This window comes from Prionailurus viverrinus, chromosome D3 (assembly GCF_022837055.1).
Source record: "Prionailurus viverrinus isolate Anna chromosome D3, UM_Priviv_1.0, whole genome shotgun sequence".
NCBI lineage: Eukaryota > Metazoa > Chordata > Mammalia > Carnivora > Felidae > Prionailurus > Prionailurus viverrinus.
The window spans coordinates 49,828,728-49,855,505 of record NC_062572.1 but is presented as its reverse complement, the minus strand read 5'-3'; the positions used below and the strand labels follow the sequence as shown (position 1 = coordinate 49,855,505).

At 39.1% G+C, this 26,778-nt stretch overlaps 1 protein-coding gene and 1 pseudogene across 3 annotated transcripts in view; one reads left to right on the top strand and one right to left on the bottom strand.

Annotated features, from left to right (window-relative positions):
• The window catches only part of PSMA8 (proteasome 20S subunit alpha 8), a 49,837-nt gene that overhangs the window by 9,457 nt on the left and 13,602 nt on the right, over positions 1–26,778 (bottom strand). For all 3 annotated transcript variants that reach the window (XM_047826536.1, XM_047826538.1, XM_047826537.1), the window contains exons 2-4: positions 26,091–26,217; positions 5,901–6,025; positions 3,173–3,295 (exon numbers count right to left, since the gene is read on the bottom strand). In XM_047826536.1, the coding sequence (XP_047682492.1) occupies positions 3,173–3,295; positions 5,901–6,025; positions 26,091–26,217 (375 nt within the window). The remainder of the gene's footprint in view (positions 1–3,172; positions 3,296–5,900; positions 6,026–26,090; positions 26,218–26,778) is intronic.
• Positions 22,257–24,495, top strand: LOC125148576 (protein FAM178B-like; annotated as a pseudogene).

The following is a 26,778-nucleotide window of genomic DNA, read 5'->3' as shown; positions in this document are numbered from 1 at the left end:
CCCAGGTGCCCCAGGTTGTTTCAGTTTAAAGGTCCTACTTCCCAAGTTGGCAGCGTGGTAGGGGAGGGAGAAGAGGCAATGTTCTACTAGGGGATATAACAATAATTTCACTGAACTAGAAGCTGAGACTTCCACTTGGCAATTTTGGACTCCTCATGCCGTTGAACCAGTAGGCAAATAATGGGTTACTGTGAGGATGGTATGATTTATTCTGATTATCAAGGGAAATAAAGTTACTATTATACAATGGGACCAGGGAGATGTCTTGTACTCAAGGGATTTTCTGGAGATCTCTCTTATTATTCCCATATAAAGCGAAAAAAGTTAACTCAAGGCTCTATAATCCATTAAGGCAGGATCACTAATGGACCATAATCTTAAAAAAAACAAAAGTCTGTGTTAACATGCCAGATAAAGAACCTCAACAAACCGACCAAAGTGCTGGTAACAGTTATTTCTGTTCTCATTTCTGCAACGGGTCAGGTGGCCAGAGTTTATATTTTTAACTTCCCATTTCCATAATTCATTTCATGCGTCCTCTCTCTGCGCCTTGTAAAAAACTACATCCTAGCACTGTGAAAATGTTGGCTCCACATGGTACCACAGCCATGTCCTCAACAGCCCATTGTATCACTTTATCAGGCTACTTGGTAAAAAACAAACCATAGAAATGAAAAAAACAAAAAAACCCCACCTGATCTCATGGCTAAAGTGCTATATATAGTTTCCCCAAAACAGAAATAAAGCCAGAAGATTTTATTCTACCTTTCAAGACTGGATATCAGAATTTATATAACACCCATAAAGAATCATTTGGCCTAAGCATGATGTAGTGGAAGGAACACTGTACTAATAAGGCAGAAGACCCTAAGTTCTAATGACAGTTTTGTCATTAACTAGTGGTGTGGCTTTTTAAAAAAATCACTTGACTCCTGAGTCTCACTTACCAAATACGTAAAATGAAAAAGTTTCCAAATGTTTTTTTGTTATCATTTTTTTAAGTTGCATTTGATTTCAACCAAAATCCTACAAGAAAGTACAATGTGTGAAATCAGTAAAATGGTTATGGGGTATACATGTGTGCAGGTGTATGCACACACCTGTTCACACCCTCCACCTCTATTACATGTTCTTCAGACACCACGGCAAAGCATAGTTTCAGACCTAATGATAAATGAAATCCCCCAAATTAAAAAAAATTTCATAATTTTCCTAACTAGTTGACTTTGCAATAAAAGTGCTTCTCTGTATGACCCTAGGGAGCAAACAGATTAAAATGAAAAATTATGTAAACTTGGAAATTATGTTATGATATTGAAATGAAATGTAATGATGTAATAATTAATACAAACAGAAGATGGCAGACTTCAAAATATTTTGAGAAAGGCTGTAATAACTTGTTGAAAGTATAGATTTGGGAAACATAAGAAATCTAGTACATGTAAAAGATTTCTTAAATTGGCAGAAAAAAGTCTGGTATTTGCAGCAGGTAAATTCACAGTTCCTGATTACCAATTAGTTTGTCCAGGTAATTTAAAAGAAGGTGTGTAGTTTACACAAATATTCAGATCTTTGTGGCAAGAATATAATCCACTGTTTTACTGGCCTGGTTAATTGGTTTATAAAACAGAATGAGTGTGATTAGCCCAAAAAACTCCTTTAGTTAATACAAACATAAAGACCAAGGTAATATTTCCCCATTAATTTATTTGGCTTTTATTTTTATATTTAATTTGAATTTATTTTTTTTTTTTAGAGAGAGAGAGAGTGTGCACAAGTGAGCAAAGGGCAGAGAAACAGAGAGAGAGAATCCCAGGAGGGGCAGAGAGAGAGGGAGGGGATGGGGATGGGGGGGAGAGAGAGAGAGAGAGAGAGAGAGAGAGAGAGAGAGAGAGAGAGAAAGGCGAGGCTCACCTGAAATGGGGCTCATGTTTACCCGAAGCAGGGCTTGAGCTCACCTGATATGGGACTTGAACTCATGAACTGTGAGATCATGACCTGAGCCGACGTCAGATACTTAACGACTAAGCCACCCAGGTGCCCTATTTGACTTTTAATAACAGTAAGATAAACTCTTCATGAAAAATTTTTTAAGCTTATTTGAGAGAGAGAGAGAGAGCGAGCGTGCAAGTGTGTGTGAGTAGGGGAGGGGCAGAGAGGGAGAAAAAGAATCCCAAGCAGGCTCCCTGCTGTCAGTGCAGAGCCCAATGTGGGAATCTATCTCATGAACCATGAGATCATGACCTGAGCCAAAATCAAGAATCAGATGCTTAACTGACTGAGCCACCCAGGCGCCCTAACGAAATTATTTAAAGCTTGGGTGTTTAAACTTTAATAATATAAAAAATTATTTAGATTTTATGGGGTACTTCTATATTTATATATGAGAATATACAAAAATTTATTTCTGGAAACTGTCACTAGTTTCCCTAGGCCCTGGAGTTTTGTATTAGATTTGAATGTACCATTAAGCAAAGTTAGTATTTAGGTACTGAAACAGGAATGACAACTTATCCAGAAAACAAACTATATTCCAAGAATTATGTGGAGAAAATTGTAATGTACTGCCATATAAATTGTACCCCAAACCGATTCATAGTTTGGGGTACTCTAAGTCTCAAATAAAGGATGCGTTAAATACTTCACTATGGGGCTTAAATGCTCATTCAATTGTGTGTTAACAGCAACTGGATATATCTCTTATTTGGCCATTTACATATACTTAGGTTTGTCACATCTTTTCAAAAGGAAAAGACCTTGTGATTAATAAAACAAAGTGTTTCTCTATCCATCAAAAACCACCGTAGTTGCTGACTAGCTAAATGGTTACATAAAGTTTGTACCACCATCAGTATTTTAATGCAACAAGGGGCGCCTGGTTAAGCGTCCGACTTCGGCTCAGGTCATGATCTTGCGGTCCGTGAGTTCAGGCCCAGAGTCGGACTCTGTGCGGACAGCTCAGAGCCTGGAGCCTGTTTCAGATTCTGTGTCTCCCTCTCTCTCTGCCCCTCCCCCACTCATGCTCTCTCTCTGAGAAATGAATAAACCTTAAAAAAATTAAGAAAAATATTTTAATGCAACATAATTTTTGTCATGTCCCTGAAAACGATAAAACTTTACTGTGAATACATTTACTTAACTTCTAAACTATATTAACAAATTCATGACTTACCTTCCAAGCATGGTAAGTACCAGAGGGATCAGTCTGATATAATCTTGGGATGCCATCATCATCAAAACCTACAATTAAGGCAGAAATGCCAAAAGGTCTTCGCCCATTGCTTTGTGTATATTTCTGAAAAATAAAGTGGTTTTCAACTACTTTTTCTATGAGGCCATACAAAGAACAGCACTATTACTTACCAACTAAGAAATTCTAATAGTATTCTGTATTTCTTTAAGATCCTCTTTCTGACTTCTTCTGGAATAACTTCAATCCATGATGAAATTTTAATGAAATTAATGCATACAGTATGTAAAATTAAACAATTAAGAGTGCTTATATATGGTCTTAAAACTATTTTCTCATTGCTTTATATGCTTTTTGGTAACATAACTAGACTATAATCTTATTAATATAGCAGAGAACTGTATATGTCACACCATTTTGGTTCCCACCTAGTAAAGCTGATTTTAGTGAGCTGTGCTTTGGAAGGAAGTCCTTGGGGTTTACTCTGAGAGATACTACAGTTGTCACTACTATAATCAGTACTTTTACTTGATACTATTATCAAGGGTATTCTGTTCACTCTATACTAAGTTATCTCTACAGAAAACCCAACTAAGAGATTTCTTTCAGTTCCCAAACAAGGAAACCTTTATCTCTCTGGAAGAAAAAGCATTTTTTTCCTCTCCCAGACAACAGGGCATTGGAAACCAATTGTATTTCTTTTTACTTTACTGCCAGGAACTTCCTGAGAGTGGAATTCCCACTAATTCTGAGACTGGTGCCCCTAGAAGTCGTGCACAGGGCAGCCCTGACAGCTCAAGTCCACACCTTTTTTTCATTTTATTATTATGTATTTTTATTAGCCACTTCAAATTTTGAATGCAAATAGTTGTGCTACAAATATAAATAAACTCTTAATGAGCAGGGTTTGTGTCTTTATTCTCCTGTATTTCTTAATATTCCTAGTTCACACAGAGGTATAAAGTAAATGTTTTGTAAATATACCTCAGAGGAGAGACCCTCTTATTTGCTTAAACAACCATGTTTTTTTTTTTTAATGAAAAAGTAGTACTTGCACAGGTTTAAAATAATTTAAAAGTACAAAAGGAGTACATAAAAGATCTCTTTTGTCTCACAGCCCCAGGCCCCTTCCCAGTAGCAACCCCACTATTACAGGTTTACAATGTATATTAAATGTTCTGTGTATAGCCTTTATATATCTAGAAGAAAAACTAAAGCCACAATTGGGAACCTTGTATATACAATGCTCTACATCTTGTTTTTTAGTGGGTACCTTTTTAACGACTGAGAAAATCAAGCCAAAATAAAGTAGAAAAATATAAAAATGTTGGACTTCCTTGAGACATGAATTTAAAAAAAACAAAATAGGGTAATTTTTTATAAGTATATAGTCTAAAAGTTTAGTATCTAGAATATATAGTCTATAAAGAAATCTCTACATGGACAATGACAAAATCCATGCCAGAAAATATTCTAAATGCTTTAGATGTGTTAATCATTTAATTCACAATGCAGCTCAACGAACTAGGTATTATTGTAATGTTTATTCCATAAAGAAGAAAATTACAAAAAAACAGACTAAATAGTGTGCTCACGGCATTAACTAGAAAGTAGCAAAGCCAGGATTCAAACCCCCAATGTGCTCCTGGAGGCGCATTCTTAACCACCAAGAGTGCCTGTCAAAAGGAAAGATAGTTTACACTAGAAGAAATGAAAATAGCAAATGAACATGTGGGAAAAAAATCAACCTCACTACTAATTATAAAATACAAATTAAAACAACTATTACAGTACTATGTTATACTTATTTGCGAAATAAAAGAAAAATGGAAACCCAAGGCTGATGATCCTTCAGGGATACATTTATGCATTGCTGGTTGCACAATAAAAATTGGTTCAATCTTTTTACCAAGCAATTTAGCTACATATAACAAGAGTCTTAAAACCAATTACAATCTCTAATCTAGTAATCTCATACTGAAAATTAATTTAACAATATAATTCAAAAAAGAAAACTAAAAGCTATGACAAAGATAGAGTAATTCTATTAAAGTACTAAATTGAGAAAGGGAATGAGAAAGGGAAAGAAACTGGAAACAATCTAAATAATTTCCAGTGAGCAACTGGAAACAGTATTACACAGTTAGTAAGAATGGTAAGTATGCATAAGGACTATGCTGGCATACATAAAGGGCACATAAAATGAGAGTAAGAGAATACTTATATACATCATGATTATATGTAATGTCAACCTGTGTATCTATGTATGGATTCAGAAGTCAAATTCAAACATGATCAGTTTTGTTTAGGTTTGCAGGTGAAAGAATCATGGGTATTTCTTTAGTAAACTTAAAAGAAAAAAAAAGGTTTTCGTTACTGTATCACGAGAAGTACAGAAATCCTCTTAAAATATGAGATTTATTGCTCTTTTAAATTTTAATAGAATTCCCAGAATTGATAGTGACTGAGGTTTCTAACGATCAAATCAATCCAGTCCACCGGAATAAGAGTGTGAATATGAAGTAAATGTGAGAAGGAATAAGGAGTTTAGTAGATTTAATGGATTAAATGAAGTAAATGTGAGGAGGAATAAGGAGTTTAGTAGATTTAATGGATTAAATGACTGGAGTGCTTATAGTATTCCCATGACAGGAACCATAATGATGCAAAAGAAGAAAGCCTGAAGAAATCTGTCGGAATACTGGCTTACCTGCTTCAAGGTTGCTATGAAGCGAGTTATATATTCTACAGTTACTGGATCCTCAACTGTAAGCTTATGACTCTGACACTCCACACGGGCTCTGTTTATTACCACTCTAGCATCAGCAGTCAGTCCTATAAAAGTAGGCAATGCGTTATTTAAAAAATGGCTTTTTTCTTATCAAAAGGTTTTTTTTAAAGCTACTATGAAATCTTTCTTGTAATGTCCATTTTTATCAATATATGTCCATTATAAACAATTTGTAATTCTTGTAAAACAGAGTATCACTTGTCTGACATTCAACACTTAAACTGATTCATTCTTATTTGCTTTCAAAAAAATCTTATTTATTTTGATTCAGCATGGGCCCGACATGGGGCTTCATCCCATGACCAAGAGATCATGACCTGAGCCAATATCAGGAATCGGATGCTTAACTGTCTTAGTTACCCAGGCACCCCTTATGTACTTTTTAAAGAAAATGGTTTATTTTTAATTTTTTAAAATTTATTTATTTATTTTGAGAGAGAATGAGAGAGTGAGCAGGGGAGGGGCAGAGAGAGAGGGAGAGAGAGAGAATCCCAAGCAGGCTCCACACCATCAGCATGGAGCCTGATGTGGGGCTTGAACTCACGAATCATGAGATCATGACCTGAGCCAAAACCAAGTGTCAAGCACTTAACTGACTAAGCCACCCAGGCACCCCAAGAAAATGGTTTTAAAGAATAGTAGTTAGACACTAGCATTAAGTAAACTATTTCTCAAAGATCAAAATGGTTTAATTCACAGTAGCTGAGCTGGTTATTAGGTTTTACTAACCATTTTCTAAAAATCTCTGTAGTTATAGTTTTTAAAAATGTTTAAGTTTATTTATTTAGAAAGAGAGAATTCAAGCAGGCTCCACGTTGTCAGTGCAGAACCAGACCTGGGGCTAGATCACATGAACCATGAGATCATGTCCTGAGCTGAAGTCAAGAGTCAGACACTTAACCAGCCAAGCCACCTAGGTGCCCCTGTGGTTGTTTTTTAAAACCTATTTTTGGAGAAGATATCAGTGGCAGACTGATCAAAGGCTGAGGGTTTATTCTGGTTCCAAAATCAATATACTTATTACCTAAATTATGAAGTAAGCTGGATTTCTCCTTATGAAAACAATATTACTTCATTATCAAAAATCTATCCATTGCCTTCAAAATGCATTCAGTATAACTGTGACATACCACTTCTCAGCTTTTTGTCTAAAATTAAGGGTTTGAAAATCAAGAATTTTAAAACAGAAAAAGAAAACACTGTCTTCCTTTTGCCATACCAAAACATCATGTAATTGATTCTCAATACTTTATAAGGAAATAAAATGTTTCTATAAAAAACTGACCTAAAACTTAAATGCAACAGTTGCAAACATTTCATTCATTCATTCATTTATTATTTTTAAAAATTTAAATCCAAATTAGTTAACATATAGTATAATAATAATTTTAGGAGTAGAATTTAGTGATTCATCACTTACATATAACACCCAGCGCTCATCCCAACAATGTGATATCCTCCTTAATGCCCCTCACCCCTGTAGCCCTTCCCCCCCACCCAACACTGCGCTAGCAATGCTCAGTTTGTTCTCTGTATTTAAGAGTCTCTTATAGTTTATCTGTGTTTTCATAATAGTTTTGCCTTCCTTCCCTTATGTTCATCTGTTTTGTTTCTTAAATTACATGAGTGAAATCATATATTTGTCTTTCTCTGACTTATTTCTCTTAGCATAATATAATCTAGTTCCACCCACGTTGTTGCAAATGGCAAGATTTCATTCTTCTTGATTGTCAAGTAATATTCCATCGTGTATAAATATACACCACTTCTTTATCCATTCATCAGTTGATGGACATTTTGGCTCTTTCCATACTTTGGCTATGGTTAATAGTGCTGCTACAAACACTGGGGTGCACATGCCCCTTTGAATCAGCATTTTTGTATGCTTTGGATAGACACCTAGTAGTGCAATTGCTGGGTCATAGGGTAGTTCTATTTTTAACTTTTTGAGGAACCTCCATACTATTTTCCAGAGTGGCTACATCAGTTTGCATTCCCACCAGCAGTGCAAAAGGGTGGTTCTTTCTCTGCATCCTTGCCAACATTTGTTGTTTCTGAAGTTGTTAATTTTAGCCATTCTGACAAGTGTGAGTGGTATCTCATTGTGGCTTTATTTATTTAATTTTTAAAAACGTTTGTTTATTTTTGAGAGAGAGAGAGAGAGAGAGAGAGAGAGAGAGAGAGCGCACATGAGCGGGGAGGGGCAGAGAGAGAGGAAGACACAGATTCCAAAGCAGGCGCCAGGCTCTGAGCTGTCAGCACAGACCCTGACACGGGGCTTGAATCCACGAACCAGGAGATCATGACCTGAGCCAAAGTCAGATGCTTAACCAACTGAGCCACCATAGCGCCCCCTCATTGTGATTTTGATTTGTATTTCCTTGATGATGAGTGATGTTGAGCATCTTTTCATGTGTCTGTTAGCAATCTGGATGTCTTCTGTGAAGTGTCTATTCATGTCTTTTGACCATTTCTTCACTGGATTAATGTTTTTTGGATGCTGAGTTTGATAAGTTTTTTGGATGTTGAGTTTGATAAGTTCTTCACAGATTTTGGATACTGATCCTTTAACTGATATGTCATTTGCAAATATCTTCTCCAATTCTGTCGGTTGCCTTTTAGTTTTATTGATTTGTTTCCTTTGCTATGCAGGAAGTTTTTATCTTAATGAGGTCCCAATAGTTCATTTTTGCTTTTGTTTCCCTTGCTTTTGGAGACATGTCAAGTAAGAAGTTGCTGTGGCCCAGGTCAAAGAGGTTGTTGCATGTTTTCTCCTCAGGATTAAAAAAAAAATTTTTTTTAATGTTTATTTTTGAGAGAGAGAGTGTGAGCAGGGAAGGAGAGCAGACACTGAGGGAGATATAGAATCCAAAGCAGGCTCCAGGCTCTGAGCTGTCAGCATAGAGCCCTACACAGGGCTCAAACCCACAAATGGTGAGATCATGACCTGAGCCAAGTCAGATGATTAACTGAGCCACCCAGGCGCCCCTCTCCTCTAGGATTTTGATGGCTTCCTGTCTTATGTTTAGGTCTTTCATCCATTTTGAGTTTATTTTTGTGTTTGGTGTAAGAAAGTGGTCCAGGTTCATTCTTCTGCTTGTCGCTGCCCAGTTTTCCTAATACCATTTGCTGAAGAGACTGTCTTTTTTCCATTGGATATTCTTTCCTGCTTTGTCAAAGATTAGTTGGCTATATGGTTGTGGGTCCATTTCTGGGTTCTCTATTCTGTTCCATTGACGTATATGTCTGTTGTTGTGCCAGTACCATACTGTCTTGATGACTACAGTTTTGTTTGGTTTTCTTTTTCAGGATTGCTTTGGCTATTTGGGGTCTTTTCTGGTTCCATACAAATTTTTAGGATTGTGTGTTCTAGCTCTGTGAAGAATGATGGTGTTATTTTGATAAGGATTACATTGAATATGTAGATTGCTTTGGGTAGTATAGACATTTTAACAATATTTGTTCTTCCAATCCAGGAGCATGGAATGTTTTTCCATTTTTTTGTGTCTTCTTCAATTTATTTTATAAGTTTTCTATAGTTTTCAGTGTATACATTTTTCACCTCTTTGGTTAGGTTTATTCCTAGATATGCCTATTCCAGCTTTCTTTTGATGACCATTAGCATGATAGATGGTTTTCCACCCCTTTACTTTCAATCTGTCAGTGTCTTTGGGTCTAAAATGAGTATCTTGTAAGCAGAATATAGATGGGTCTTGTTTTCTTATCCATTCTGATACTCTATGTCTTTTGATTGGAGTGTTTAGTCCATTGACATTTACAGTGTGTACTGAAAGATATGAATTTAGTGCCATTGTGTTGCCTGTAGTGTTGGGGTTTCTGACGATGTTCTCTGGTCCTTTATAGTCTTTGTTGCTTTTGGTCTTTTTTGTTTTTTGTCTTTTCTCCACTCAAAGAGTCCCCATTAAAATTTCTTGCAAGGCTGGTTTAGCAGTCATGAACTTTAGTTTTTATTTGTGGGAAACTCTTTATCTCTCCTATTTTTGAATGACAGTCTGGCTGGATAAAAAATTCTTGGCTGCATATTTTTCCGATTCAGCACATTGAATATATCCTGCCACTCCTTTCTGGCCTGCCAAGTTTTTGTGGATAGGTCTGCTGCAAACCTGATCTGTCTTCCCTTATAGGTTGACTTTTTCCCCTTGCTGCTTTCACAATTCTTTCCTTGTCTGTGTAGTTTGTGAATTTGACTATGAGATACCTTAGTGATGGTCAGTTTTGGTTGAATCTAATGGGAGCTCTCTGTACTTCTTGGACTTTGAGGTCTATGTCCTTCCCAGCTTAGGAAAGTTTTCTGCTATAATTTGCTCACACATAAACCAGATTCTGCCCCTTTTTCTCTCTCTTCATCTTCTGGGACACCTATGATTCAGTGTTATTCCTTTTTAATAAGTCACTGAGTTCTCTAAGTCTTATAATCATGATCTTTTGCCTTTGTTTCCCCCTTTTTTTCTGCTTCATTATTGTCTATAAATCTGATCTTCTAAATCACTGATTCCTTGCTGTGCTTCATCCATTCTTGCCATCGTTGCATCCATTTAAGATTGCATCTCGGTTACAGCATTTTTAATTTCATCCTGACTAGATTTTATTTCTTTTATTTCCACAGAAAGGGATTCTATGCTTTTTTCAACTCCAGCTAGTATTCTTATTATCGTGGTTCTAAATTCTAGTTCAGACATCTTGCTTATATCTGTGTTAAGCCCCTGGCTGTCATTTCTTCCTGTTCTTTCTTTTGGGGTGAATTCCTTCATTTTGCCATTTTAGAGGAAGAAAAAAATTAATAAAAAAAATTAAATTAAAAAATTAAAAACAAAAAAAATCAAATAAAGGAAGCTAGATCATAGGTGTGCTTTGGTCTGCTTACTGAAAAAGCTTGATAGAGAAAAAAGGAAAAGAAATGAAAAAAAGAAAAAAATTAAAAATTAAAAAACTTATAATAAAATAGAACGAAATAAAGAAAATGAAGTAGAGTAAAAAATTTAAAAAGTAATGTAAAAAAATATTTATCTTTCTGTATCCAAGAATGAGGAAAAAAGAAGAAAAAAGAAAACTAATATTTAAGCAAAAACAGAAGCAAAGAAAACGAACAAGACAATTGAACCAGCAAACAGAATGAAACCCAAATGAAGTTACATCCCGTTTCCCCTACGACTGAAACTATGAAGCCTTCTATAGTCTGTATACTAAGCAGGTGACATGACCTGTACCGATCTTCTAGGGGATGTGCTTGGAGGGTGCAGTTGGGCAGGGCTTAGTGTAAAGGCTCCATGCTCCACTAGGTGGTGCTGCATAGCTTACTGGGTGGATCAGTGTTGTGTGGCCATGGTGCATGCATGCCTGTGTGTGGGAGAGGCAGAGATGGCTTCACCCAACTCCCTAGTCTCTGGCACAGAAACTTCAGGCTCTTACCGACTCAGGATCAAACACCCCTCCTTTGTTTCAGGCCTCCATCCATTCCCTGCTTCTATTTTATCCATGTCCAAGTTGTCTGCCTGTCAGGTGGCACCTCTCTCCAGAGTTTTCACTCAGATGGGGTTGTGTTTCAAAACACCACAGTTCAGAGACTCCTGCAGCTTGGACCTGCACTGACTCTCTGTGGGAGGGTATCACTGAGCAGTGGCCATGTGCCATTTTCCCCCAGAAAACTTCTGTACAATCACATGGGAGCACAGGTTCAGAGTTTATGGCAAACCACATCACGCAGCTGGTGCCAGGCTTTACCTCATCCTGGCATCTTTGTTCCAGTGTCAGCAAAAATGGCTGCTCTCTGGGGTCTGCTGGGACCTTTGCCTGTGGGGAGGCCGTATGGCCCCTACCAAATGCACTCTGAGCAGGAGAACTGCTTCTCCTCATGTGGCACATGGACCCTTCAGGCCACACTGCCTGTTTCTGGGGATTTGCCTTGCTTCCTCACCAGAGCACTGCCAGGCACTGACCTCCAAAACTTAAGATTCTGTGCTCCACTGTTAATAGAATTCTGGTGGTATTGAAACCCTCTCCTTTCCTCCTGTCAATGGTTTTGGGGAACAAATTTCTGGTTCAGTCCCCTGCAAGTGTTTTCACGTTCTCTCCTTCTCTCCAGCTACTTTCGGGAGAGTGCTTTTCTTGCATGATCCCAATGTGCTGTACTCTTCTCCTTTCTTTCTCTGTCTTCTCTCCACAAAAACAGCTCCCCAGCCTCTGCAGCTTTTCTCTCCCCCAGTTCACCTCTCTACACTGTGTAGCCACTGAGTTCTGTGGCTAAAGTTATGCAGATTGTTGTGTTAATCCTCAGAACAATCTCCTAGGTGTTCAAATTGGTTTGGTACTAATCTAGCTGTGTTTCAGAGATGAGACAAGTACAGGGTCTTCATTCTTCTCTGCCATCTTAACCGCCTTCCCTGCAAACATTTCTATTAAAGACTTTTGGCATTTGACCTTCACATGGCCGGTTTCTTTCCCACTCTCTTAATACCATACTGCCCAGAAAATGCATTCACAAAATCTCTGAAACTGTCATTTCTCACATAACCATCAGTCTTTTGCAGTCACAAACTCATGTTCCACTTCCCCGCCATTTCAAATTGTGTTTCTACAAACCTAGATGAATTATCAGTCCCTGAAGATAGATAATAGTAGTCAACAATGAAGAACCTGTCAAAATATGCCACTAAGAATCACCCTAACCCTCATGGGTAGGGTGCAAATTTTAATCAGATAGTTAAGGGAAAAACCAATTTTCTTCTCTTGTAAATGTTATATGAGAGAGGTTGGCTTAGTCGGTAGAGCATGTGACTCTGGATCTGGGGTGGTGAGATCAAGCCCCACATTGGGAATAGAGCTTATTTTTAAAAATGTTAAAAACCTATAAAGGAACTTCTCTATTGGGTTTTCACATACATGTCATAGAGTGTTCTCCATTAAAAAAAAAAAAAAGATGAGGGGCACCTAGCTGGCTCAATCAGTAGAGCATGCAACTCTTGATTTTGGGGTCATGAGTTCAAGTCCCATGTTGGGGGTAGAGTTCACTTAAAAAGTTAAAACATGTTTTATAAAATTTGTTATATAAGAGAAAGAAATGGGAGGAGATTGACTTGCCTATTCTATGGATTAAAAGCTTTGTTCAATCACAAAATGTGATGAGAGAGGAGATTTCTATGTTATTTCCCCTTTACAATGTAAATATGATCCAAAACCATAGAAACATAGAAGTATATTTAGGAAGCAGTGACATAACTGACACAAGAAAAAAAATTAGTAATAAATTTGCCAAACCATATGAGTAATACAGTTATTTAACGTAAGAAACAGAAGTTACACTAATCAATACTAAATGGCTAAGAAAAAGAGAACACATTTTACTTAAAGATACAACTGAAAATTGCAATTTCACATTCTATGGGTTACCTTTTAGTTTGCTGATTGTTTCTTTCACTGTGCAGAAGCTTTTTATTTTGATAAAGTCCCAATAGTTTATTTTTGTTTTTGTCTCCCTTGCCTCAGGAGACTTATCTAAAAAGAAGTTGCTAAGGCTGATGTCAAAGAAATTACTATGCTCTCTTCTAGGAGAGTTATGATTTCATGTCTCACAGTTAGGTCTTTAATCCCTTTTGAATTTACCTTCGTGTAGGGTTTAAGAAAGTGGTCCAGTTTCAGTCTTTTGCATGTTGCTATCTAGTTTTTCCAACACCACTTGTTGAGGAGACTGTCTTTTTCATTGGATATTCCTTCCTGCTTTGTAAAAGATTGAACATATATTTGTGGGTTCATTTCTGGGTTTTCTATTCTGTTCCATTGACCTATGTGTCTATGTTTGTGCCAGTACCATACTATATTGATCACTACAGCTTTGTAATATAACTTGAAGTCTGGAATTGTGATGCCTCTGGCTTTGCTTTTCTTTTTCAAGGCTGCTTTGGCTATTCGGGGTCTTTTGTGGTTCCATACAAATTTTAAAATTGTTTATCCTAGATTCTGTGAAAAATGCTGTTGGTATTTTGATAGGGATAGCATTAAATGTGTAGATTGTAGAATCGACATTGTAACAATATTTGCTCTCCTTATGGAATGGGAGAAGATATGCCATATCTGATAAAGGGTTAGTATCTAAAATATGTAAAGAACTTCTAAAACAATACCCTAAAACCAAACAATTCAATTTAAAAATGGGCAGAAGACATAAACAGACATCTTTTCAAAAAAAACATACAGATAACCAACAGACACATGAAAGGATGCGCAACATCACTCATCATTAGGGAAATACTATAATGAGGTATCACCTCACACCTGTCAGAATGGCTAAAATCAACACCAGAAGAAACAACAGGTGTTGGCCAGGATGTGGAGAAAAAGGAACTCTCTTGCACTGTTAGCCAAAATGCAAACTAGTGCAGCCACTCTAGAAAACAGTACGGCAGTTCCTCAAAAAGTTAAAAATACCACCACTCTGCAATCCAGCAATCACATTACTAGGTATTTACCCAAAGAATACAAAAATACTAATTCAAAGGGATACATGCACCTCAATGTTTATAACAGCAGTATCTAGAATAGCCAAATTATGGAAACAGCCCAAGTGTCACTGATTGAAGAATGTATAAAGAAGATGTCGGGGTGGGGGGCAGGGAGTGCCTCGGTGGCTCAGTCGACTCATCCAACGTCGGCTTAGGTCATGATCTCATGGTTCATGAGTTTGAGCCCCTTGTCAGGCTCTGTGCTGACAGCTCAGAGCCTGGAGCCTGCTTTGAATTCTGTGTCTCACTCTCTCTCTCCCCCACCCCCACTCACACACTCTATTTCTCAAAAAGAAACAGTAAAAAAAGTTTTTAAAAAGATGTGGTGTGGGGCGCCTGGGTGGCGCAGTCGGTTAAGCGTCCGACTTCAGCCAGGTCACGATCTCGCGGTCCGTGAGTTCGAGCCCCGCGTCAGGCTCTGGGCTGATGGCTCGGAGCCTGGAGCCTGTTTCCGATTCTGTGTCTCCCTCTCTCTCTGCCCCTCCCCCGTTCATGCTCTGTCTCTCTCTGTCCCAAAAATAAATAAATAAAAAAAAAAAACGTTGAAAAAAATAAAAAGATGTGGTGTATACACGCACACACACACACACACACACCAGAATACAACTCAGCCATAAAAAGAACACAATCTTGCCATTTGCAACACCGTGTATAGAGCTAGAGATAGCTGCTAAGTGAAATAAGTCAGTCAGAGAAAGACAAATACCATATGATTTCACTTATATGTGGAATTTAAGAAACGAAACAAATGAGCAAAGGGAGAAAAAAAGAGGAAACCAAGGAACAGACTCTTAATTATAGGGATCAAACTGATGGTTACAAGAGGAGAGGTGGAGGGGTATAAGTTAAATAGGTGATGGGAATTAAGGAGTGCACCTGTGATGATCACTGGGTGATCAGGAAGTGTTGACTCACTGTACGTGCACCTGAAACTAATATTACACTGTATGTTAACGGACCAGAATTTTTTATTTTTATCTTTTATTTCAGAGAGAAAGAGTATGTGAGTGGAGGAGAGGGGCAGAGGGAGAGACTCTTAAGCCGGCCCCATGCTCAGTGAGGAGCCCAATGGTGGGCTCGATCTCACGACTCTGAGATCATGGCCTGAACCGAAATCAAGAGTTGGACACTCAACCGACTGAGCTACCCAGGTGCCCCTACTAATTGGAATTTAAATAAACACTTAAAAAAAAAAAGAAAACTACAATTTTACTGTCTCTATAAATAAGCAATCTATAGAAGAAATAAGTCCTCTGTCTAGTGCTTTTAAATTCACACCACAACTTTATCTTGAAGATACTATCACACTGTAAAATTTCTACTTTTAAATGAAATTCTACATGGTACATGAATTATTTTTTCAAAGTCTTTGATTTTTTTCCTAAAAGCTATTTTCTAAACATTAAAAGTACAATGTAATAACAATACTGACAAAAGAATGTGATTTTTTTTCAAGATGGAACTATTTTTTTCTGATATGTACTCAACACAACATATTCCAACAGCAGGAATAAAAGCTACCATACAAATTATACGTATTATTCAGTAACCCACTATTACTAATATATATTGTGGATACTTCTCATGTCAATATGGACAGATCCTGTGGCCTCCTTTTTTAACTGCTACTAAATAATAAGAATGATAACATGGTAGTAGTAGTAATTGTAGTGTAATAGTAATAATATATGCCAGACTTTGTTCTAAATGTTTTTTATGTATTAATTCATTTAATTCTTGTAACAAATCAGTAAGGTACACACTATCCTTAACCTCACGTTAAAGAAGACTAAACTGAGGCAAGCAGCAATAGTTAAGTACCTTGCCCACAATTATAGATGTAGTGGGCAGTGGAGTTTGGCTAAGAATCCAGTTGGTATGGTTCCGGAGCCCGTACTTTTAAGCAACTCCTTGGATATGCAATGGTTAATTATACTACTTCCCAGTAACAGACATTTAGGTGTTTTCCGACTACAAAGGTCAATTAACATGTGGGGGAGAATATTACTAAATGTTTATTTTACTCTGCTAAAAAGTCAAATTCATATTAAAATTATTTTTATATTATAGTCAGAAAATTATGCATATCAGAAGTTAAAGCATTCCATATCTTTTCTACTAAGATGATTTCAAATTTTTTTTCTTTTATTGAAGTAAAATATATATCATAAAATTTACCATTTTAACCATTTCTAAGCTTACAGTTCAGTGGAGTTAAGAATATTTGCAGTGTTTGGGGTGCCTGGGTGGCTCAGTCGGTTAAGCATCCGACTTTGGCTCAGGTCATGATCTCACAGTTCATGAGTTTGAGCCCCGCATTGGGCTCTGTGCTGACAGCTCAGAGCCTGGAGCCTGCTTCGGATTCTGTCTCCCTCTCTCTGCTCCTCCCCCGCTCATGCTGTCTCTCTTTCTCCTAAAATAAATAAATAACATTAAAAACAATTAAAAAAAAAGGGGGGGGCACCTGGGTGGCTGAGTCGGTTGAGTGTCCAACTTCAGCTCAGGTCATGATCTCATGCTCCGTGAGTTGGAGCCCCGCCTCGGGCTCTGTGCTGACAGCTCAGAGCCTGGAGCCCGCTTCAGATTCTGTGTCTCCCCCTCTCTCTGCCCCTCCCCTGCTCATGCTCTGTCTCTGTCTCAAAAATAAATTAAAAATTTTTTTTAAAAAAAGAATATTTTCAGTGTTTGGGAAATCATCACCACCCATCTCTGGGAATTTTTATCTTCTCAAACTGAAACTCTGAGCCCATGAAATAACCTCCCATTTCCCCTCCCCGACAGACCCTGGCAACCACCATTCTATTCTCTGTGTCTATGAATTTGACAAATAGTATTCTCATATAAATGGAACCATATAGTAATTAGCCTATTATGACTGCTTATTTCACTTACTATAAGGTCTTCAAGATTCCTCCATGTAGTAGTATGTTTCAGAATTTCTTTCTTTTTTTAGGGCTGAATTATATTCCACTGTATACATATAGCACATTATGTTTACCCATTCATCCATTGATGGACACCTGGGTTGTTTCCATCTTTTAGCTACTGTGATTAATACTGTTATGAATATGGGTATACAAATATCTCTTTGAGTCACTGCTCTCAGTTCTTTTAAAATTTTCTTTTTTTTTTTGAACGTTTATTTATTTTTGGGACAGAGAGAGACAGAGCATGAACGGGGGAGGGGCAGAGAGACAGGGGGACACAGACTCTGAAACAGGCTCCAGGCTCTGAGCCATCAGCCCAGAGCCTGACGCGAGGCTCGAACTCACGGACCGCGAGATCGTGACCTGGCTGAAGTTGGACGCTTAACCGACTGCGCCACCCAGGCGCCCCTCAGTTCTTTTAGATATATACCCAGAAGTGGAACGGTTGGATCACACGGTAATTCAATATTTACTTTTTTATGAATTCGCCATATTGTTTTCAATAGTGACTACACCATTTTACATTCTCACCAACAGTGCATAAGGGAATTCTCCACATTCTTGTTATTTATTTCTTTATTTATTTCTTATAATAGCCATCCTAATGGATGTGAAGTGGTGATTCATTGTGGTTTTGATTTTCATTTTCTCTAATGATTAGTTATGTTGAGCATTTTTTCATGTGTTTATTGGCCATTTGTATCTCTTCTTTGGAGACATATCTTTTAAGTCTTTGCTTATTTTTGAGTTGGGGTGTCTGCTTCTTTGTTGTTGTGTTCTAAGTATTCTTTATATATTCTGGTTATCAATCCTTTCAGACATATAATTTTGCAAATATCTTCTCCCATTTCATAGACTGCCTTTTCACTGTCGACTTTGATTATGAGGTAGTCCAATTTACATTTTTTTACTCCAAAAAATCACTGTCAAATCCAATTTCACAAAACTTTTCTCCTATGTATTCCTCTGAGTTTTAAAGCGTTAGGTTTTATGCGTAGTTAATTCATTTAAAAAATTTTTATTTTTAGTGTTTATTTTTGAGACAGAGAGAGACACAGCATGAGCGGGGAAGGGGCAGAGAGAGAGGGAGACACAGAATCCGATGCAGGCTCCAGGCTCTGAGATGTCAGTACAGAGCCAGACATGGGGCGCGAACTCATGGACCACGAGATCATGACCTGAGCCAAGTTGGATGCTTAACTGACTGAGCCACCCAAGTACCCCATTAGTTAATTCATTTTGAGTTAATTTTTGCATATAATGTTAGCTAAGGTTTTATTCTTTAACATTTAGATATTCAGTTTCCCCAGAACCATTTGTTGAAAAGACTATCTTTTCCCCATTACTCTTGACAATCTTGTCAAAAATCATTTGGCCATGTATATGAGGATTATTTCTGGGCTGCCCATTATATTCTATTGGTCTGTATGTCCATATGTTTTTGTTTTAGGTTTATTTATTTATTTGGGGGGGGGGGAGAGAGAGAGAGAGATCGCTCTCAGAGAGAGAGAGAGAGGCTCTCAGAGAGAACCTTGAGATTATGACCTGAGCTGAAATCAAGAGTCAGCCGCTTAAAGCACTGAGTCATCCAGAAGCCCCTATATGTCCATCTTTATGTTAGTACTGCAGTGGTTTGACAAGTTTTGAAATAAGGAAGCATGAGTTGTCCAGATTTGTAATTTTCCAAGACTGTTTCAAGGTTCCATATGAATTTTAGTTTTTTCTGTTTCTGAAAAAAACTCATTGGAAATTTGACAGGGATATACCAAATCATTGCTTTGGGTAGTACTGATATCTTAACAATATTAATCTTCTAATCCATGATCAGGGGATGTCTTTCCATTTATTTGTGTCTTCTTAAATTTCTTTCAGTAATGTTTTATAGTTTTCTTTTTTTTTTTTTTTTTTAATTTTTTTTTTTTAACGTTTATTTATTTTTGAGACAGAGAGAGACAGAGCATGAACAGGGGAGGGGCAGAGAGAGAGGGAGACACAGAATCGGAATCAGGCTCCAGGCTCTGAGCCGTCAGCCCAGAGCCCGACGCGGGGCTCGAACTCGCGGACCGCGAGATCGTGACCTGAGCCGAAGTCGGACGCTTAACCGACTGAGCCACCCAGGCGCCCCTATAGTTTTCAACATACAAGTCTTTTGCCTCCTTAGTTAAATTTCTAAGTATTTTAGTATTTTTTATACCATTGTAAATAGAATTATTTCTCTTAATTTTCCTTTTCAGATTGTTCATTGTCAGTATATAGATAAGCAACTAATTTTTGTGTATGTTGACATTGTTTCCTGCAACTTTTTTCAATTCATTTATTTCAATTTCATTTATTACCTCTGACAATGTTGTGTTGTTGTTTTTTTTTTTAATCCTTAGGGTTTTCTATATACAAGATCACGTAATCCATAAACAAAGCTAATTTTATTCCTTTCCAATTTAGATGCCTTTTCTTTTCTTGCCTAGTTGCTCACACTAGGACTTTCCTTATTATGTTAAATAGAAGTGGCAAAAGCAGACATCCTTGACTTATTCCTGATCTTAGAGGAAAAACTTTCAGTCTTTCGTAACTGGGTATGATGTTTGCTGTGAGTTTTTCATAAATGGCTTTTGTTATGTTGAGGTCTTTTCCTTCTATTCCTAGTTTGTTGAGTGTTTTCATCATGAAAGGGTATGGAATTTTGTCAAATGCTTTTTCAGAATCGATTGAGATGATCATGCTGTTTTTCTCTTCATTTTGTTGATGTAGTATAGTACGTTGATTGATTTTCTTTTTAAAAATTTTTTTTTTTCAATGTTTATTTATTTTTGGGACAGAGAGAGACAGAGCATGAACGGGGGAGGGGCAGAGAGAGAGGGAGACACAGAATCGGAATCAGGCTCCAGGCTCTGAGCCATCAGCCCAGAGCCTGACGCGGGGCTCGAACTCCCGGACCGCGAGATCGTGACCTGGCTGAAGTCGGACGCTTAACCGACTGCGCCACCCAGGCGCCCCACGTTGATTGATTTTCAAGTGTTGAACTATCTTGGCACTCCAGGAATAAAGGCCGCTTGGTTACAACACATAAATCCTTTAATTTGCTGAATTTGGTTTGCTAGTATTTTGGTGAGGATTTTTACATCAATATTTATACGTGTAGTTTTCTTTTCTGGTAGTGTCTTTGTCTGGTTTTGGTATCATGGTAAGGCTGGCCTCATAGAATATTGAGTTTGGAAGTGTTCTTTCTTCTTCAATTTTTTGGAAGAGTTTGAGAGTGACTGGTATTAATTCTTTTTTAAATGTTTGGTAGAATTCACCAGGGAAACCATCAGGTCATGTTTTTTGTTGTTTGTGTTTGTTTCTTTTAATTGGGTTTTTGATCACTGGTTGACTCTTACTATACATCTGTTGAGATTTTCTATTTCATCTTGAGTAACTTCAGGTAATTTGTATGTTTCAAGAAATACGTCAATTTCTTCTAGATTATCTCATTTGTTGGTATATGATTGCTCATAGTACTCTCTGATAATCCTTTTTATTTCTGTAAAATTATTAGTAATGTTCCCTTTTTCATTTCTACTTTTAATTAGGTCTTCTTTTATTCTTAGTCTACCTAGTTAACGGTTTGTCAATAGTATTGATCTTTTCAAAGAACCAAGTATTGGGTTTATTGATTTTTCTCTCTTGCTTTCCTATTCTCTGTTTTATATACCTTTTTTTCTTATAATCTTTTATTTTCCCTATCTTCCTTTATTATTTCCTTCCTGGTGGTAGCCTTAGGGTTAGTTCTTCTTTTTCTAGTTCTTAAGGTGTAAGAATAGGCTACTGAATTGAAATCTTTTTTTTTTTTAAAGTAAACGGTTATAGCCACACATTTTCCTCTTAGCACTGCTTTTGTTGCATTCCATAAGTCTGACATGTTGTGTTTTCATTTTCATTTGTCTCAAGATATTTTCTGATTTCTCTTGTGATTTCCTCTTTGGTCAATGGATTTTTTAGGAGTGCAGTTGACCCTTGAACAATGTGAGCACTGGGGCACTAACTGACCCCCCCAAGTGAAATCTGCACATAACTTTTGACTCCTCAAAAAACTTAACTACTAATAGCCTACTGTTGCCTGAAAGCCTTATTAATAACATAGTCAATTAACATATATTTTGTATGTTATATGTATTATATGCTGTATTTTTAAAACACAGTAAGCTAGAGAAAAAAGGTTATTAAGAAAATCATAAGGAAAATATGTTTACAATGCTGTATGTAAAAAAATCTACATATATGTGGACCTGTGTAGTTCAAACCTGTGTCACTCAAGGGCCAACTGTATTGTTTAATTCCCACACATCTGTGGAATTTTTCAGCTTTCCTTCTGTTGATTTCTAGTTTTATTTCATTTTGATTGGAAATGATACTTTGTATGATTTCGATCTTTCAAAAATTTATCAAAATTTGTTTTGTGGCAAGGTGGCTGTTTTTAAAGGTGTTTGTTATTCTTTTTAAATTTTTATTTATTTGAGAGAGAGAGAGAAAGAGAATGATCACACACTTGAGGGAGGGGTAGAAAGAGGGAGAGAGAGAATCCCAAGCAGGTTCTGCCATGTGAAGCTGGATCCCATGAACCTCAAGATCATGACCTGAGCCAAAATCAAGAGTTGGACGCTTAACCGACTGAGCCACCAGGTGCCCCAAGATGATTACTTTTTTAAGACAGAAAGATAAAGGCTATTTTTTTGCTTAATAATCAATATAAAATCCTGGTTTGAAAAAGCATCATTAGAAAATGGGTGCATGTGGCCATGTGCCCGTGTCCAAGTGGTAGGCGGCTGTTGCCTGCCCAGGCGCAACCTGCCCATATGCAACACTGGGGCCATGGGGAGGCCTGGCGGCCCTGGAGGAAAAAACGTCCTGCTGTCTGCAGACGGCCAGGCCCCAGAAGACACCACTAGCCCTTCCTCAGAGAGAAGGGGTCCAGACAGCTGCTGTGATGTCCATCCTGTTTCCCAACCTGAAGGGCAGCTGCTTCGAGCACCTCTGTACCAGAGACTCCTCTACCCTGCCCGGTGTTGCTGCAGTCCCACCTCAGCTCCAACTCCCACGTTGTCATGGAAGCCCAAGGTTCAGGTGGCTGAGGATATGTTCCCCAATGACTGAAACCCACTGCCTGTAGAGTTCCTGGACCTGAGGGTACCACAGGCTGGCAGGGGGGCTCCAGCCCAAAGGTGTGTGGCCATGGCAGAGGGCCTCAGAGCTGGAGGACATGGGCCCACAAGCTGCCTGAAGAGTTAGAGTAAGACCCCAGGACTCAGACCTCCAGGGAAGCCTGGCCTCACTGGAGGAGCTGTTCTCGAACATGGCAGTCCCAAGCCCAAAGACTCTGGCTCCAGTGGTGGACACCCACACCTTGTTCCAGTTCACCTCTGTGGCCTCACAGACCTACGTCAATAGCTTAGATCACTCAGTGCAGGAGAAGGAGGAACAGGCCCTGGAGCAAGGGCAAGAGGAGCTGCTTCTGCACAACTGTCCAGACCTTGACTTCCTGGTCTGGATGAAGATGAAGTGCCTGCCACACTTGGGCACAGGATGCTGGTGGAGAGATTTTTCACGTCACTGCAGGTCATTCCACCAGCACATCCTGGACAGACTGTTTCTACCCAGCTGTCCCCCCTGTGTTGCATCCTGGATTTTTTACACCTGAAGTCACACAGCCACCTGGAAGGGCTGTTCCTCACTGCCCGTCGGCCCAGCAGCTCTCCTTCCTGGGCAGCCTCTACCTGCACACCCCTGACTACCTGGTGCTCCTGCTCCAGGGGCTCTTCCAGCTGCTGACACAGTCTCCAGAAACTTCTTCAGGAGTCTTTGGCCTCCTATGGGATCTCGACATGGACGGGCTCTTCCATCAGTCTGATGGAGACAAGCACTGGTGGTGCCCCTTTGCTGCAAGAGGTCATGAAGGCATTTCACATCCTGGGAGCCCGCAACCCTGCTCTGGGCCTGCAGGGGCCCTGTTGGCACAGTGGGAGAGTGCTTAAAAATGACAGTGGCCATGGGGCACCTGGGTGGCTCAGTCAGTCAAACATCTGACTCTTGACCTCGGCTCAGATCATGATCTCATTAACTGTGAGATTAAGCCCTGCGTTGGGCTCTGTGCTGACAGCGTGGACCCTGCTTGGGAGTTTCTCTCTTACTCTCTGCCCTTCCCCTGCTCTCTCTCTCTCTCAAAATAAAATAATAAATTTTTTAAAAAACCACTAAAAAACAATAACAGTAGCCTGAGCTGAAGTGAGCAGCAGGACACTCCCCCAGAGACTGCCTTGGATATCAGCCCGAGCTACATCCATAAGTTCCTGACACTGTGTGCCCCGGCCCAGCCAGGGACCTCTTGGGCCTGATGGAGCCAGGGACCTCTTGGGCCTGATGGAGTGCTGAGTCAGCCTGGACGTGGGGCTCCACCTGCTGCCCAAGCCTGATTGCCATCAGTCTCTGCCTTCTGCTGGTCGAGAACTTCCAGGGGTGGCCAGGGAAGCTCCAGCAGCTGTGCTGCACCCCAAGCAAGGTGTCAGAGTACCGCCACAATCTGCTGGTACTTGCATAGTTCTTTCTGACCTCCCAGACTAGGCAGCTTCAAAGCCAGCTCAGCCTTGTGGTTGTTGCACGGATGCTGGACCAGCAAGAGACACTACTCCCTCTCTGGCAAGAGAAGGCCCAGCTGTCTTTGCTCAGCCGGCTCCTGAGCCTCAGGAGGCCATCATCCCTCAGGCAGTACCTGGGCTCTGAGACCTTGCCACCGTGGCAGGAGCAATAGCAAAAGGCCAGCACCAAACAAGACCATAATGTTTGCTCCCTGTGTCCCACTCTTCTGACACTCGCTGGGGTGGTGGTCAGCTGCAGGACATTACTCCAGACCAATGGGGAGGGCTGCAGCAGCCATGCATGCAGTTGGACCGCCTCTCAGCAACCATACCTGGGAGGGCCCCCAGGCCACGCACCCAACCAGACTCAAGGACCTAGCTGCCCAGACCGATATCCGCTGGAAGGTGCTGCTGGCCCCACTGCTGGCCGCAGGCCCAGTACTTCAGCCCCTGGAAAGACTAAAGGAGCAGGGCAGGGATGGCCCCAGGCTCTAGGCTCTGGCAGGAAGTGAACAGGGCTCAGAGAACAGAAGGAAGTGAAGAACGGAGGCCAGAGGAAGACCACTGTGATGAAGTAAGAGCCTGCCTCCACACTGCCCCTGACCCCCACCAGGCAACGATGCAGCCTGGCCCTGCCTGGCCCACCCCTCTGCTCTCCTTCCCTCCCAGCCACTTCCTCTGCCCCATGGCCTTTGTCTCCACACTCCAGTTTCCTTGGGCTTCCTGGGACCTCCTCACCCTCCTTCCTCTCTCTGTCACTAACGTGAACTTTCTTTGTGCACATTAAAGTCTTATTTCAAACAAAAAAAGAAAGAAAGTAAAAAAGAAAATGGGTGCGTGCACAAGCACACATGACAAGAAAAACGTCTTGTTTGCTATACGGAGGCAAATAAGCACAGGAAAATTATGTTCAACATCATTAGCCATGAGTCAAATGCACATTAAACCCACAATGATATATCATGACACACTCATAAAAATATCTAAAATTTAAAGAAGTAACAACACCAAAGGCTGCTGAGGATGCAGAGAAAATGAATCATTCATATACTGCTAGTAGGAATGTAAAATAGTTCAACCACTCTGGAAAACAATTTGTCTTTTTTTTATAAAATTAAGCATGCATTACCATATGACCCAGCAATTGTACTCTTGACCATTTACTGCAAAAAAGGAAAACCCATGTTCACACAAAAACCTGTACAAAAACGTTCACCAGCTTTCTCTGTAACAGGCAAAAACTAGAAATAATCCAAATGTCCTTCAATCAGTGAGTTGTTAACAAAGTGTGGTAGATCCATATCATGGGACACTATTCAGCAATAAAAAGCAAGTGACTATTGACATATGCAACAACTTGGATGAACTGTAGGGGAATTATGCTAAACGAGAAAAGCCAAGATTAAATGATTATATATCACAGGATTCTATTCATATAACATTCTCAAAATGACAAAATTATAGAGATGGAGAAGAGAGAGGATTATTGTTGCCAGAGGTTAGAGATGAGGAGGACTAGCATGAAGTGGTCTTGTGTTAATGAAGAGTTGTGTATCTTGATTGCAGTGATGGTTACATGAACTTACACACATGATACGTCTAATAAAACTACAAAACACACACACATATACATGCAAATGAGTGCAAGTAAAACTGTTTAAATAAACTCTGTGGCTTGTAACAATCTCAAATTATCAGTTTTTGAAGATGTTGGGGGGGAACTCAGTAAAGGAAACTTCCTTGTGTTTTTTTTACGACTTCCTATCTATAATTTAAAAATAAAAAGTTTGAAAATAAAACAGTTACCTACAGTCATAATTAGGATACTATAATATGTATTGTTTAACATTTATGTTTGATCAAAGCTAACTATTAGAAATCCATGTTTATAGAAGTGTAATTTTCCAGAAAAGGTAGGGTATGCTGTTTGTGTCAAAGTAAGAAATGGGGCATATCTCTATATGTTGTGTAAATATAGCATGACAGCTGTAGGGGGGGCCCAACTGTGTTACCCTACTACACTAAGATACTCTATCGCTACTGTAGGTCCATAAGTACCTGCAAAAGCCATGCAAACGTGGTCATCAAGGGCACAAATTTTCCTCACAGTTCTTTCGTCTTGAAGCTTGGCAACAGATTTCTTTTCTACTCCAAGCACAACTATATCAGTACCTCGGATTCCAACCTATCAAGTGATTAAAAAAATACAATTAGTTGTTAGTTTTGACATTAAAATGAAGTTATCCTACCACATGACTTGTAGGAAAAGTCTTTTTCTTTTTTTTTTTTAATGTTTATTTTTGAGAGAGAGTGCACGAGCAGGGGAGGGGCAGAGAGACAGGGAGACAGAGGATCAGAAGAGGGCTCTGTATTGATAACAGAGATGTGGGGGCTCGAACCCACAAACTGCAGGATTATGACCTGAGTTAAAGATGGACGCTTAACTGACTGAGCCACTCTGGCGCCCCGGAAAAGGCTTTCTCTTAACCATTCAATAAAAATGAGAAAAGTTGATTTCTGAGAAAACAGCTGCACAGGTACAGGATTACTCCATTCTCCAAACCCAAAAGTACAGAACACAAACAGGTCGAGATTGGAAGAATATACCACCAATGCTATAACTACACGAGTGTCCTAAACTCACACAATACACCTGAAGAAGTGCTAAGCAGATATAGAACAATTTTAACCAAAATGAAAGAAAATGCTGGGAATCCATGTGGATTCCTTGTAGAGTGGGCAATAC